This window comes from Phoca vitulina, unplaced genomic scaffold (assembly GCF_004348235.1).
Source record: "Phoca vitulina isolate PV1807 unplaced genomic scaffold, GSC_HSeal_1.0 scaffold6, whole genome shotgun sequence".
Lineage (NCBI taxonomy): Eukaryota > Metazoa > Chordata > Mammalia > Carnivora > Phocidae > Phoca > Phoca vitulina.
Window position 1 is genome coordinate 39,373,929 of NW_022589709.1, and position 13,434 is coordinate 39,387,362.

Here is a 13,434-nt window from a genome sequence, read left to right on the forward strand (position 1 = left end):
GTCCAGTATCTCAGAGAATTTTCCATTTTATATTTCAGCTCCTCCACTAGTATTATTTTAAAAACTTCTGTTCAGAGTTCAATGAAATGCTTTTAGCATTCTGAAAGACGTATGCAAATCCTAAGTGTACAGCACAATAAATTTACATAAAGTGAACATATGCATATAAACCAGCAGCACCCAATCAAGAAATAGTATTTTTTGTACCCCAGAAGGGTCCCAACTACCTAGAAAAGGGGAAATTTTACTTTATAAAATAAATACAAAGTTCTCTCAATAATAATATTGTATAATGTATTCTTACTGTCTGGATCTGTAATTACAGCCTTTAAGTAGAAGTGATTATGCTTTTTCCCCTTTGCTTATATAAACATCTGTGCCCACCTTTCCCCTTATCAACAAACTGCATGAAATTCTCATTCAAGTCCTAGCTCAGACATCACCTCCTCTATGAAAACCTCCTGGACCTTCACAGAAAAATAAATTAAGTCATCATCTACATTCACAGAATGGTTTGCAAATAGTCTGTGTTCACAATCATTACACACACACACACACACACACACACACACACATACTGTCCATGTACCTCATAGACAGAAAAGGCATCTAATTTCATCTTTTGATCTGTCGTCTGTTTTTAAACTGTGCTTTAAACTTCATGCTAATGAATGACTACATGTTTCTCATGTTATTATCTTATGCAATTGACACCCGAGTAATTTTTCAGAAAAGAATGTTCTACCAAACCGTATTCTTAAATATTAAACAAAACAAAATACAGGTGACTCTTGAACAACATGCGTTTGAACTGTGCGGATCCACTTACATGTGGATTTTTTTCGATAAGTACAGAAGAATACTGTAAATGTCTTTTCCTTATGATTTTTTTAAATATTTTCTTTTCTCTAGCTTGCTTTAACATAAGAATGTGGCATTTAATATATATAACATACAAAATATAAGATAATCAACTGTTTATATGACCTGTAAGGCTCAACAGTAGACTATTAGTAGTTAAGTTTTGGGGGAGTCAAAAGTTACATGCAGATTTTTGACTGTATGGGGAGTCAGTGCCCCAACTCCCGTCGTTCAAGGGTCAACTGCATATTATCCAGATATTTTAAATATATATCATCTTAATGCCCTCCATATAAAAGGATTTGTAACAGAGCATATTTTATTCAAACAGATTAAAGACTATGCTAATTTTAATACATATACATTTTAGCCATATATTTAGCACATGTAAGTTGAGAATATAATGCTTCGTGATAAGCAGCAGCTATTTTCTTGTAAGGGATGATATTACGGTACTTCTCTGGAGAAAAATATTCACAAAACACACTTTTGGCCCTGAAACTCTCATTTCCTCTTACCATGCTCCTTCTCCATCCTCTGCTACAAAACTAAACAAGCTTACTTCAACTAAGTTGAAATTAAACTCTACTTATACATTCTGTTCAAGGATCATAGAAGAAATATGAACGTCTCATGAAAGGTAGAAATTCCCGAGTTCTCCTACCTGTGTACCTAAGCTGGCTGCCATCATGTGAGTCAGAAGTTTAGCTGCAAACATGGAGTACCTGGCACAGAAGATATGGGAAAGAACAGCCAGGCAAAGACCTGTAGGAACAAAAAAGTCCACGTGTGGTTTTACAATCCATGAACAAACAGTTGCACAGCAAAAATCTTCGGAAGGCCTGTAGTCGGCCTATGCTGCATAGCATAGTATCTCCGGCCACGATGATATTGCAATTTTAATGTACTCTATTTTACATGACATAAAATCTACACACTTACCAACTAAGGCCAAAGGACAACTTTAATTTTCAAATAGCCACATGTTCACTTCCTTAGTCAAAAGACTGCACAAATATAGCAGATATATAGTTTCATTAAGCTTCTGGTTTTCTGTGTTTCCATTAGACAAGTTTACCATTTGAGAAAAGGATCAAATTCTAATCTAATTTTCTAAGAATAGGTGGCTTGGCTAAATACAGATATTTAGCGAGGTGAAGAAGATTTTTTAGGCATAAAACTGTGAATGGTACGACCAAAACTCAGGCTCAGTAATTACCCCTTTTTATCTAGTAGGAATAGTTATGTAATTACAACAGTGGTAATTATGAATTTTAAGAGTTACCTTACACTACTGGGTGCCAAAACCAGGAACAAAATGTGTTTTTCCTCCTGAGATTACTTTTAACCTAAACATTCACATTTTTAAGTGGAGTAAAGAAAACTATTCTTACTTTCTTTAAGAAAGAATTCACCTCTTTATACTACTTCAAGGCGATGATTAGAAACTCAACACTAACACACAAATCTTTTATCTTGCAATTCATATAAATTTCTTTTAATACCATGTTTTAAGTACAGAGTATATACATATATTTTTTTTAAGATTTATTTATTTGAGAGAGAGAGCACGAGAGGGAGAGAGAATCTCAAGCAGACTCTGCACTGAGGGCAGAGCCCAATGCAGGGATTGAACCCACCACCCTGAGATCATGACCTGAGCTGAAACCAAGAGTGGGCCGCTTAACTGACTATGCCACCCAGGGGTCCCAAGTATATACATATTTTTCAAGTATTTCCTGTTCTAAAATTTAAATGTGCTGCAAATGGTAATTCATTTGCTTTTTCACGTAAGCCTTTAATCCCTCTCGTCCTTAATAGCCTTATTTTGTCTAAGAATTATCAAAACATAACAATTGGCATGTATATGCTGCTTTGCTATGTACTTTGCACGTATTACCTCATTTATCAATGCCTCCTTGACAAACAGGAGACACTGCATTTATTCAACGTTTGCTCTCTCATTAGCTTCTCTGAAGCTATGGACCTAACTGCCTATTGGCATAAGTGGATTGGGCATCTGCAAAGTGCCCATATGGGGTCTATCACTAATATTCCTTACAGCAATGCCTCTCATAACTCCTTTTGGGAAAGGCTTTCCGTATGTTTAGATTTTAATAAATCAGACAAAGTTCCACACAGGAAGTGAATCTGCATTAGTCAAGGCTTTTAGCCTAGGAATTTGGCCAAGAAATCTAAAGTAATCCATTTATAGGATGGCTGCTCTAGGGTGATCTGGGACAGGTGTGCAGGTTTTGGGGCTGCCTCTAAAATCTACCCACACAGGTACACAGTATATCCAGAAACTGCAGAGTCATGCCTGACTTTGCACCTTTACTTAGGTAGTCTATAAACTACTGAAGCTGATGCTCTGAACTCACCAAGGTACACTTTGAATTTCCTGTGATGATCAAAGCTAGTTTAAACTCAAGGTTTGGCGGGGGGGGGGAGGGGGGGGGTGTATGTGTGTAATATACTGATTCAAAAGCAAGGCCTTGCAAATTTTTGTCAATATAGGCCACATGATCACAAATATGTGCTTAACTCTACATTTATTGTGGTAGATGGTAACAATGTGAGGCAAGGGGATTAGTGCTGGACAAAGGAGAAATATAAATGACTCAACCGGTTTTTTTTCTAGTTCACAAGAAGAGCTTATTCAAAGCCTTTTCCCTTAACTTGCTAATTATCCATTATACTCACGTTTCATGAGATAAATTTAGTACAGTTAAACTTGACCAGCTCAATAATATTTAATTAAGTATCTAAGCTTCAATTAAAATGCTAGCATGACACCTGGTGGTGGTCCTGGATTTAAAGCCAGTGGTGGGAAAATGGGCTAGATTCTATTAGCCTATAACTATAATGCATGATAGTGATCTGGATGCATTTTTTATTTAGGGGAGAAGGTGCTAAAAAACTCAAGCGGGCTGTTCCCTAGCCTCAGCTGGCCTTGGGAAAGATCCTGAATACTTTATATTTAAGAAATAAATACTTCAGTTTCCAAGTTTAAAGCATTATATGCTAAGTACTTCCCTTTTATTTTCTTACCTGATAGAGAATAGCTGCATTTAGCATACATGATTTAAATCTACAAGTCCGTTTTTTTAAGTTGTAATAATTTTTTGATTTAAATTCCTTTAATATAAATATGTAAATTACAGGGTACAAAATGTTGTTAACTATAAATAGATTTAAAAAAAAATAAAGTATAACAATTCTAGGTATTACTTAAAGGTGTACTCTCAAGTTTTTAAAAAATTGACCCCTTGACAATTATGTAGAAACAACAAGCAGCTGGGTGCCTGGGTGGCTCAGTCTTAAGCGTCTGCCTTCGGCTAAGATCATGATCCCAGGGTCCTGGGATCGAGTCCTGCATCGGGCTCCCCGCTCAGCGGGGAGCCTGCTTCTCCTTCTGCCTGCCGCTCCCCCTGCTTGTGCTCTCTCTCTCAAATAAATAAAATTTTTTTTTTTTTAAGATTTTATTTATTTACTTGTCAGAGAGAGAGACAGCAAGAGCAGGAACACAAGCAGGGGGAGAGGGAGAAGCAGACTCCCGCTGAGCAGGGAGCCCAATGTGGGGCTTGATCCCAGCACCCTGGGATCATGACCTGAGCCGAAGGCAGACGCTTAACGACTGAGCCACCCAGGTACCCCTCAAATAAATAAAATCTTTGAAAAAAAGAAAAGAAAAGAAACAACAAGCAGCTAACTGAATAATTTTCCTTTCCTTTTAAAGTAGGTTCCACACCCAGCGTGGAGCCCAATGTGGGGCCCAAACTCATGACCCTGAGATCAAGACCTGAGCCAAGATCAAGAGTCAGACACTAACCCAACTGAGCCACCCAGGTGCCCCCCTTTATTTTTTTTTCCTAGCACAGTGTAGGTTACATACTCAGTTGGAAAAGAAAATTAATAAGTTCACTAACACAAATGATGTCTCTATATCATTAGAAAGTGAGGGGGAAGATAAACTACGCTTAACAAAACAACATTGGCAATCTTTGATTTAGATAAGAAAAACTCTAAAGAACTGCTAGATTCTTTTGCTATCATCAAACTGGACCAAAGATCTTATCTATCCACACAATATTTAAATGTTTGTATGTGTATAAACATATGTAATGTTTGTATATGAATATGCATACCCAGCAAAATTATCTATCGACATCCCTTAAGAATAGGATATACTGGGGGGAGGGGGAAAGATGGCGGAGGAGTAGGGGACCCTATTTCAACTGGTCCCCGGAACTGAGCTGGATATCTACCAGACCACTCTGAGCACCCACGAAACCAGCCTGAGATGTAAGAAGATCTGGATCTCTACAAACAGAATATCGCAGGCAGTTGGTTGTGAGGTACGAAGCCGAGAGCCGTGATTCTGCGGGCAGATATCGGAGGATAAACGGAGGCGGGAGGGTGCCTGGATGTGGGGATCCTACACCACCGGTGAGGGACAGCCTCGTGCGCTGCGGATGGGGCACAGACTCGCAGACCGGTAGCGTCGGGAAAGAACTTTAGGGCAGCCCCCGGGGTGGAGGACCAGACCGGCGGGGTCGCGCGCACGCGAACCGCAGCCCCCCGGACAGAAACCCGGAGCGACGGTCGCGCGCACGCGAACTGCAGCCTCCGAGACAGAAACCCGGTGCGCCGGGGTCGCGCCGGTGAACTGCAACCCCCGAGGGTGGAAACCCCTAGTGGCGGAGTCGCACGCCCGCGAACTGGGAGCGGCTGGCGGTTTTAGAAGCACAAAGGGCAGAGATGTGCCCCGACCTGGAGGCAGGACTGGGAGCGCTGCGGAGGGGCGCACAACCCAGGACGCTGCAGTTTATAGCAGCACCGACAGAAACGGAGACGGTGTGGCCTGGAGAGCTCACTGAAGAACAGACTGAGGTCTCTCTGCTCTGAGGCAGAGGGTTGGAAAAGGTCTCTTCTGCTCTGACTCGCAGAAGAGGCGCGGAAAGCTGCCAGGGAAAGGCGCCAGAGAACAAAAGCCCCAAAGACTGATTCCCGCTGAGCCCATCCCCCGCCACAGGGGCGCAGGGCAACTCCGCCCAAACAGGGTTGCCTGAGTAACAGCGCGGCAGGCCCCTCCCGCAGAAGACAGGCTGGGAAAACAAGAGGCCAGCAACCCTAAGGTCCCAAGAAAACAGGTGCATCTTGCTTGGGTTCTGGTCAATAATTTCGACTCTATACATTCCCTCAAACACCCATCAACAGAATGACTAGGAGGAGGAGCCCCCAAAACAGAAAAGACTCAGAGATTATGACTTATGCTGCAGATTTACAAATGGATGCAGATATAACCAAGATGTCGGAGATGGAATTCAGGCTAGCAATTGTGAAGACAATGGCTAGAATGGAGAAATCAATTAATGGCAACATAGAGTCTCTAAGGGCAGAAATGAAAGCTGAATCGGCAGAACTTAAAAATCCTATCAATGAGATCCAATCCAATCTAGATAATCTAACAGCTAGGGTAACTGAGACAGAAGAGAGAATAAGCGACCTGGAAGACAATATAATAGATAAAAAGGGAAAGAGGAGGTCAGGGAAAAACAACTCAGAATCCATGAAAATAGAATCAGAGAAATAAGTGACACCATGAGGCGTTCCAATGTCAGAATAATTGGAATCCCGGAGGGAGTGGAGAGAGAGAGAGGACTAGAAGATGTATTTGAGCAAATCGTAGCTGAGAACTTCCCTAATCTGGAGAATGAAACAAACACTCGAGTCCTAGAGGCAGAGAGGACCCCTCCTAAGATCAAGGAAAACAGGCCAACACCCCGGCATGTAATAGTAAAACTTGCAAATCTTAGAACCAAGGAAACCATCTTAAGGGCAGTTAGGGGGAAGAGAGTCCTTACGTACAGAGGGAGGAACATCAGAATAACGTCAGACCTATCCACAGAGACCTGGCAAGCCAGAAAGGCCTGGCAAGACATATTCAGGGTACTAAATGAGAAGAACATGCAGCCAAGAATACTTTATCCGGCAAGGCTTTCATTTAGAATGGATGGAGAGATGCAGAGCTTCCACGACCGGCAGAAGTTGAAAGAATATGTGACCACTAAGCCGGCCCTGCAAGAAATATTAAGCGGGGTTCTATAAAAGGAGAAAGACCCCAAGAGTGATCTACAACAGAAATTTACAGGGACAATCTACAAAAACAACGTCTTCACAGGCAACATGATGACAATTAATTCATATCTTTCAATAATCACTCTCAACGTGAACGGCCTAAAGGCTCCCATAAAACGGCACAGGGTTGCAGATTGGATAAAAAGACAGGACCCATCCATATGCTGTCTACAAGAGACTCATTTTGAACCTAAAGATACATCCAGACTGAAAGTGAAGGGATGGAGGTCTATTTTCCATGCCAGCGGACCTCAAAAGAAAGCTGGGGTAGCAATTCTTATATCAGACAAATTAGATTTTAAACTAAAGTCTGCAATAAGAGACACAGAAGGACACTATATCATTCTTAAAGGGTCTATCCAACAAGAAGATCTAACAATTGTAAAGATCTATGCCCCCAACATGGGAGCAGCCATCTACATAAGCCAACTGTTAACCAAAATAAAGAGTCATATTGATAACAATACGTTAATTGTAGGAGACCTCAATACTCCACTCTCAGCAATGGACAGATCATCTAAGCAGAAAATCAACAAGGAAACAAGAGCTTTGAATGATACATTGGACCAGATGGACCTCACAGATATTTACAGAACATTCCACCCTAAAACAACAGAATACTCATTCTTCTCGAGCGCACATGGAACTTTCTCCAGAATAGACCATATACTGGGTCACAAATCAGGTCTCAACTGATACCAAAAGATTGAGATTATTCCCTGCATATTCTCAGACCACAATGCTCTAAAACTGGAACTCAATCACAAGAAAACATTTGGCAGAAATTCAAACACTTGGAAGCTAAAGACCACTCTGCTCAAGAATGTTTGGGTCAACCAAGAAATCAAAGAAGAACTTAAACAATTCATGGAAATCAATGAGAACGAAAACACATCGGTCCAAAATCTATGGGATACTGCAAAGGTGGTCCTAAGGGGGAAATACATAGCCATCCAAGTCTCACTCAAAAAAATAGAAAAATCCCGAATTCACCAACTAACTCTACACCTTAAAGAACTAGAGAAAAAGCAACAAACGACGCCTAAGCCACGCATCAAAAGAGAAATAATTAAAATTAGAGCAAAATCAATGAATTAGAAACCAGAAACACAGTAGATCAGATCAATGAAACTAGAAGTTGGTTCTTTGAAAGAATTAATAAGATCAATAAACCACTGGCCAGACTTACCCAAAAGAAGAGAGAAAGGACCCAAATTAATAAAATTATGAATGAAAGGGGAGAGATCACGACTAACACCAAGGAAATAGAAACAATTATTAGAAATTATTATCAACAACTATATGCCAATAAACTGAGCAATCTGGATGAAATGGAGGCCTTCCTGGAAACCTGTAAGCTGCCAAGACTGAAACAGGAAGAAACTGACAACCTGAATAGGCCAATAACCAGTAAGGAGATTGAAGCAGTGATCAAAAACTTCCCAAAAAACAAGAGTCCAGGGCCTGATGGATTCCCTGGGGAATTCTACCAAACATTCAAAGAAGAAATAATACCTATTCTACTGAAGCTGTTTCAAAAAATAGAAACAGAAGGAAAACTTCCAAACTCATTCTATGAGGCCAGCATTACCTTAATCCCCAAACCAGGCAAAGACCCAATCAAAAAGGAGAATTTCAGACCGATATCCCTGATGAATATGGATTCCAAAATCCTCAACAAAATCCTAGCTAATGGGATCCAACAATACATTAAAAGGATCATCCACCACGACCAAGTGGGATTTATCCCCGGGATGCAAGGGTGGTTCAACATTCGCAAATCAATCAATGTGATAGAACACATTAATAAGAGGAGGGAGAAGAAACATATGGTCCTCTCAACTGATGCAGAAAAAGCATTTGACAAAATACAACATCCTTTCCTGATTAAAACTCTCCAGAGTATAGGGATAGAGGGAACATTCCTCAAGCTCATAAAATCCATCTATGAAAAACCCACAGCGAATATCATCCTCAATGGGGAAAAGCTGAGAGCCTTTCCCTTAAGATCAGGAACACGTCAAGGGTGCCCACTCTCACCACTGTTGTTCAACATAGTACTAGAAGTCCTAGCAACAGCAATCAGACAACAAAAAGAAATAAAAGGTATTCAAATTGGCAAAGAAGAAGTCAAACTCTCTCTTTTCGCAGACGACAGGATACTTTATGTGGAAAACCCAAAAGACTCCACCCCTAAATTACTAGAACTCATCCAGCAATTCAGTAATGTGGCAGGATATAAAGTCAATGCACAGAAATCAGTTGCTTTCTTATACACTAACAACGCAACTGTAGAAAGAGAAATTAAAGAAACGATTCCATTTACAATAGCACCAAAAACCATAAGATACCTCGGAATAAACCTAACCAAAGAGGTAAAGGATCTATACTCTAGGAACTACAAAACACTCATGAAAGAAATTGAAGAAGACACAAAAAGATGGAAAAATATTCCATGCTCATGGATCGGAAGAATAAACATTGTTAAAATGTCTATGCTACCCAGAGCAATCTATACCTTCAGTGCCATCCCGATCAAAATTCCAATGACATTTTTCAAAGTGCTGGAACAAACAATCCTAAAATTTGTATGGAATCAGAAAAGACCCCGAATCGCCAAGGAGATGTTGAAAAAGAAAAACAAAGCTGGGGGCATCACGTTGCCCGATTTCAAGCTATATTACAAAGCTGTGATCACCAAGACAGCATGGTGCTGGCACAAAAACAGACATACAGACCAATGGAACAGAATAGAGAACCCAGATATGGACCCTCAACTCTATGGTCAAATAATCTTTGACAAAGCAGGAAAAAACATGCAATGGAAAAAAGACAGTCTCTTCAATAAATGGTGCTGCGAAAATTGGACAGCCACATGCAGAAGAATGAAACTCGACCATTCTCTAACACCATTCACAAAGATAAACTCAAAGTGGATGAAAGACCTCAATGTGAGACAGGAATCCATCAAAATCCTAGAGGAGAACATAGGCAGTAACTTCTTTGACAACGGCCACAGCAACTTCTTTCAAGATACATCTCCAAAAGCTAGTGAAACAAAAGCAAAAATGAACTTTTGGGACTTCATCAAGATAAAAAGCTTCTGCACAGCAAAGGAAACAGTCAACAAAACAAAGAGGCAACCCACAGAATGGGAGAAGATATTTGCAAATGACACTACAGATAAAGGGCTGGTATCCAAAATCTATAAAGAACTTCTCAAACTCAACACCCAAAAAACAAATAATCAAGTCAAAAAGTGGGCAGAAGAGATGAACAGACACTTCTCTGAAGAAGACATACAAATGGCTAACAGACACATGAAAAAATGTTCATCATCATTAGCCATCAGGGAAATCCAAATCAAAACCACACTGAGATACCACCTTACACCAGTTAGAATGGCAAAAATGGACAGGGAAAGAAACAACAAACGTTGGAGAGGTTGTGTAGAAAGGGGAACCCTCTTACACTGTTGGTGGGAATGCAAGTTGGTACAGCCACTTTGGAAAACAGTGTGGAGGTTCCTCAAAAATGTAAAAATAGAGTTACCCTATGACCCAGCAATTGCACTCCTGGGTATTTACCCCAAAGACACAGATGTAGTGAAAAGAAGGGCCATATGCACCCCAATGTTCACAGCAGCAATGTCCGCAATAGCCAAACTGTGGAAAGAGCCGAGATGCCCTTCAACAGATGAATGGATAAAGAAGATGTGGTCCATATATACAATGGAATATTACTCAGCCATCAGAAAAGATGAATACCCAACTTTTACATCAACATGGATGGGACTGGAGGAGATTATGCTAAGTGAAATAAGTCAAGCAGAGAAAGTCAATTATCATATGGTTTCACTTATTTGTGGAACATAAGGAATAACATGGAGGACATTAGGAGAAGGAAGGGAAAAATGGGCGGGGGGAATTGGAGGGAGAGATGAACCAAGAGAGACTATGGACCTGAGAAACAAACAGGGTTTTAGAGGGGAGGGGGGAAGGGGGATTGGTTAGCCCGGTGATGGCTATTAAGGAGGGCACGTACTGCATGGAGCACTGGGTGTTATACGAAAACAATGGATCGTGGATCACTACATCAAAAACTAATGATATATTGTATGGTGACTAACATAACATAATAAAATTAAAAAAAAAAAGAATAGGATATACTTTCCAAATTACTGGTTTATTTCTCCACTAGCCAAATATTAATACTTTTTGCCATGAAATCTCTGAAAAATGTTCATAACTTTTGTATCTACGTGTCTGTCTCTGTCTTCTCTACAGATAAATCTCAACAAAACCAAATGTTCACCACACATTAATTAAATCAGTTATTAGGTTGTTAAGCTTCCTTTTTTTCTATTTTCCCACCTAATGCTAGCCGCAACTGTTACTTTTTTTTACTTTTTGTTGCTCATCTCTATTGATTCCCACACTGCTGTCCCTCTCCTCTCAGCATGGTGCCTCCTGGTTATTGCTACTAATAAGCTAAAGGCAGGAAAACAAAATTGTCAAGCCTGAAAAGTTTTCTCTGTTGAACAAAAGTCAATATGAATCACCTTACAGAACACAAGGTCTGTGTACTGGGGGAAAGGATTTCTTCCAGAGGGATGCGGTTGCCAGGAGACCAGCCTCCAGAAAATCAGAGTGTTAACCCTGAGAGGTTCAATAGCCACACGCGGCTATCTACATTTTATTTAATTAAAATTAAACAGAATGAAAAATTCAGCTCCTCACTTGTTCCAGTCCTATTTCAGGGGCTCAATAACCAGAGATGTGGCTAGTGGCTATGTTACTGGACAGGGCAGAACATTTCGATCATCGCAGCAAGATCTATTGGAGAGTGCTGTGTTAAACTGTCCTGAGTCAAAGCAAAAAAAGAGTACGCTGTATTTCAGAATAATTTTTATTAAAAATGCTAAAATGAGATGGTTTGGGAGCTCAAAGTACGATGTTGACTTACATAGTCACAAGAACACCTAATTATTGGAGGATGTCAGATCAACAATGTATATTCATTTATTTATTAATGTAACAACTAGTTATTGAGAAACTACCTTACATCAGTGGCTGTGTTGAGCAATGGAGACACAGTGTTCAAAAAGGTAGTTACTTACTACCCTACTGCCCTTGTGTCTATATTTCTAGCTGTATATTCTCCCAGACACAGACTGCTTTATGAAAGGTCAGAGGACATAATTCTGGGCAAAGAGATGTGCAGGAAAACATTCTGGGTGGTTTTCAGGAAAGTGTTCATTGCTCTTAAAACATGATCCAAATAAGTGCCTTTCCTTTGGCAAGCCTAGATGTTGTTGTGTGATGCAGAGAGCTGCAGCTAGCTCAAGACCATGTAGGGGCACGACTAAGAAAACAAAATCTTTGAGGAGAGCAAGACAGAAAAATGAGAAGGGGGTGGGGTCCTGAGGACACCACTGAGGTACTGAATTCATCAACCTTGAACTAAATTTGTTTATTTAAGAAATGTGAGCTGTCTTCTGTTACTTGCAGCCAACTTCATCCTAAATAATACACCTATATGTACAGAGAAACCCAACATTTTTATGCCATGTCAGAATTAAAACTAAGCTCTCTGACTTACTACCCCGCAGTTACCTCTTCAAATGGCTTTAAAAAAAATTCTTATACATTTTTTTCTATTCTTCATGCTAATAACTACTCTCCCATTTGATAGAATGAAGCTGTTTTGATATACCTTCCCCCATAATCATAATGGTTATTTTAGGACAATGATTACAGTGAATATAAACTTGGTATTTTTGGAAGAAGGTGACACAAAATTTTAGAAGAATCTCTTACTTTAAAAAATAATTTGAAATGAATAGGTGACATCTGGTAAAAGTATTTTTTTTCTGGAAAAACTATCAGATTCTCAGCTTGTAAAACATAAAAGGCATAACTAGAATAGTCTTGCAGTTTAATCAACCTTGGACAAAAGAAAAAGCACGCCTCAGAGGACTTTGGATTATATTGATTTATTTATCCTGTAAGTCTTACTATTTAGCAATTTATGGGCAATTATTTTCTGTTACTTAACTGTAAAACTGACATTATGTTGACATGTATACACTTAGTAATCCATCAAGTAAATAAAGCCATTAGCCATTTATAAAAGGGAAAGCTTTAGTTTGACTAATGTGTTAAATGATTTCTCTACCATGAAAGAACAAAAAAAGGACAAATGACATAAATGTGAGGTCTCTGGTCCATCTCTAATCTCAGCTTAAAAGCCCTCCAAACAAGGAGACTCAGCTGCAAGTGCATCACATAAGACCTAGTTCACATATTGATATTAAAACTGAAATGAATTATGGAATGCTACATGGTCTTGTTCAGATCACAAGGCCACAGGAATTGTATTTAAAGTCAAAATTGCAATGATTCCAATCCAATAGTCTATATTAGTACAGCA

General features: G+C 39.7%; 1 protein-coding gene across 1 annotated transcript in view; it reads right to left on the reverse strand.

Annotated features, from left to right (window-relative positions):
- Positions 1-13,434, reverse strand: part of ADGRV1 (adhesion G protein-coupled receptor V1) — a 538,587-nt gene that overhangs the window by 277,850 nt on the left and 247,303 nt on the right. The window contains exon 82 of the mRNA XM_032403550.1: positions 1,526-1,626. Coding sequence (XP_032259441.1) covers positions 1,526-1,626 — 101 coding nt within the window. The remainder of the gene's footprint in view (positions 1-1,525; positions 1,627-13,434) is intronic.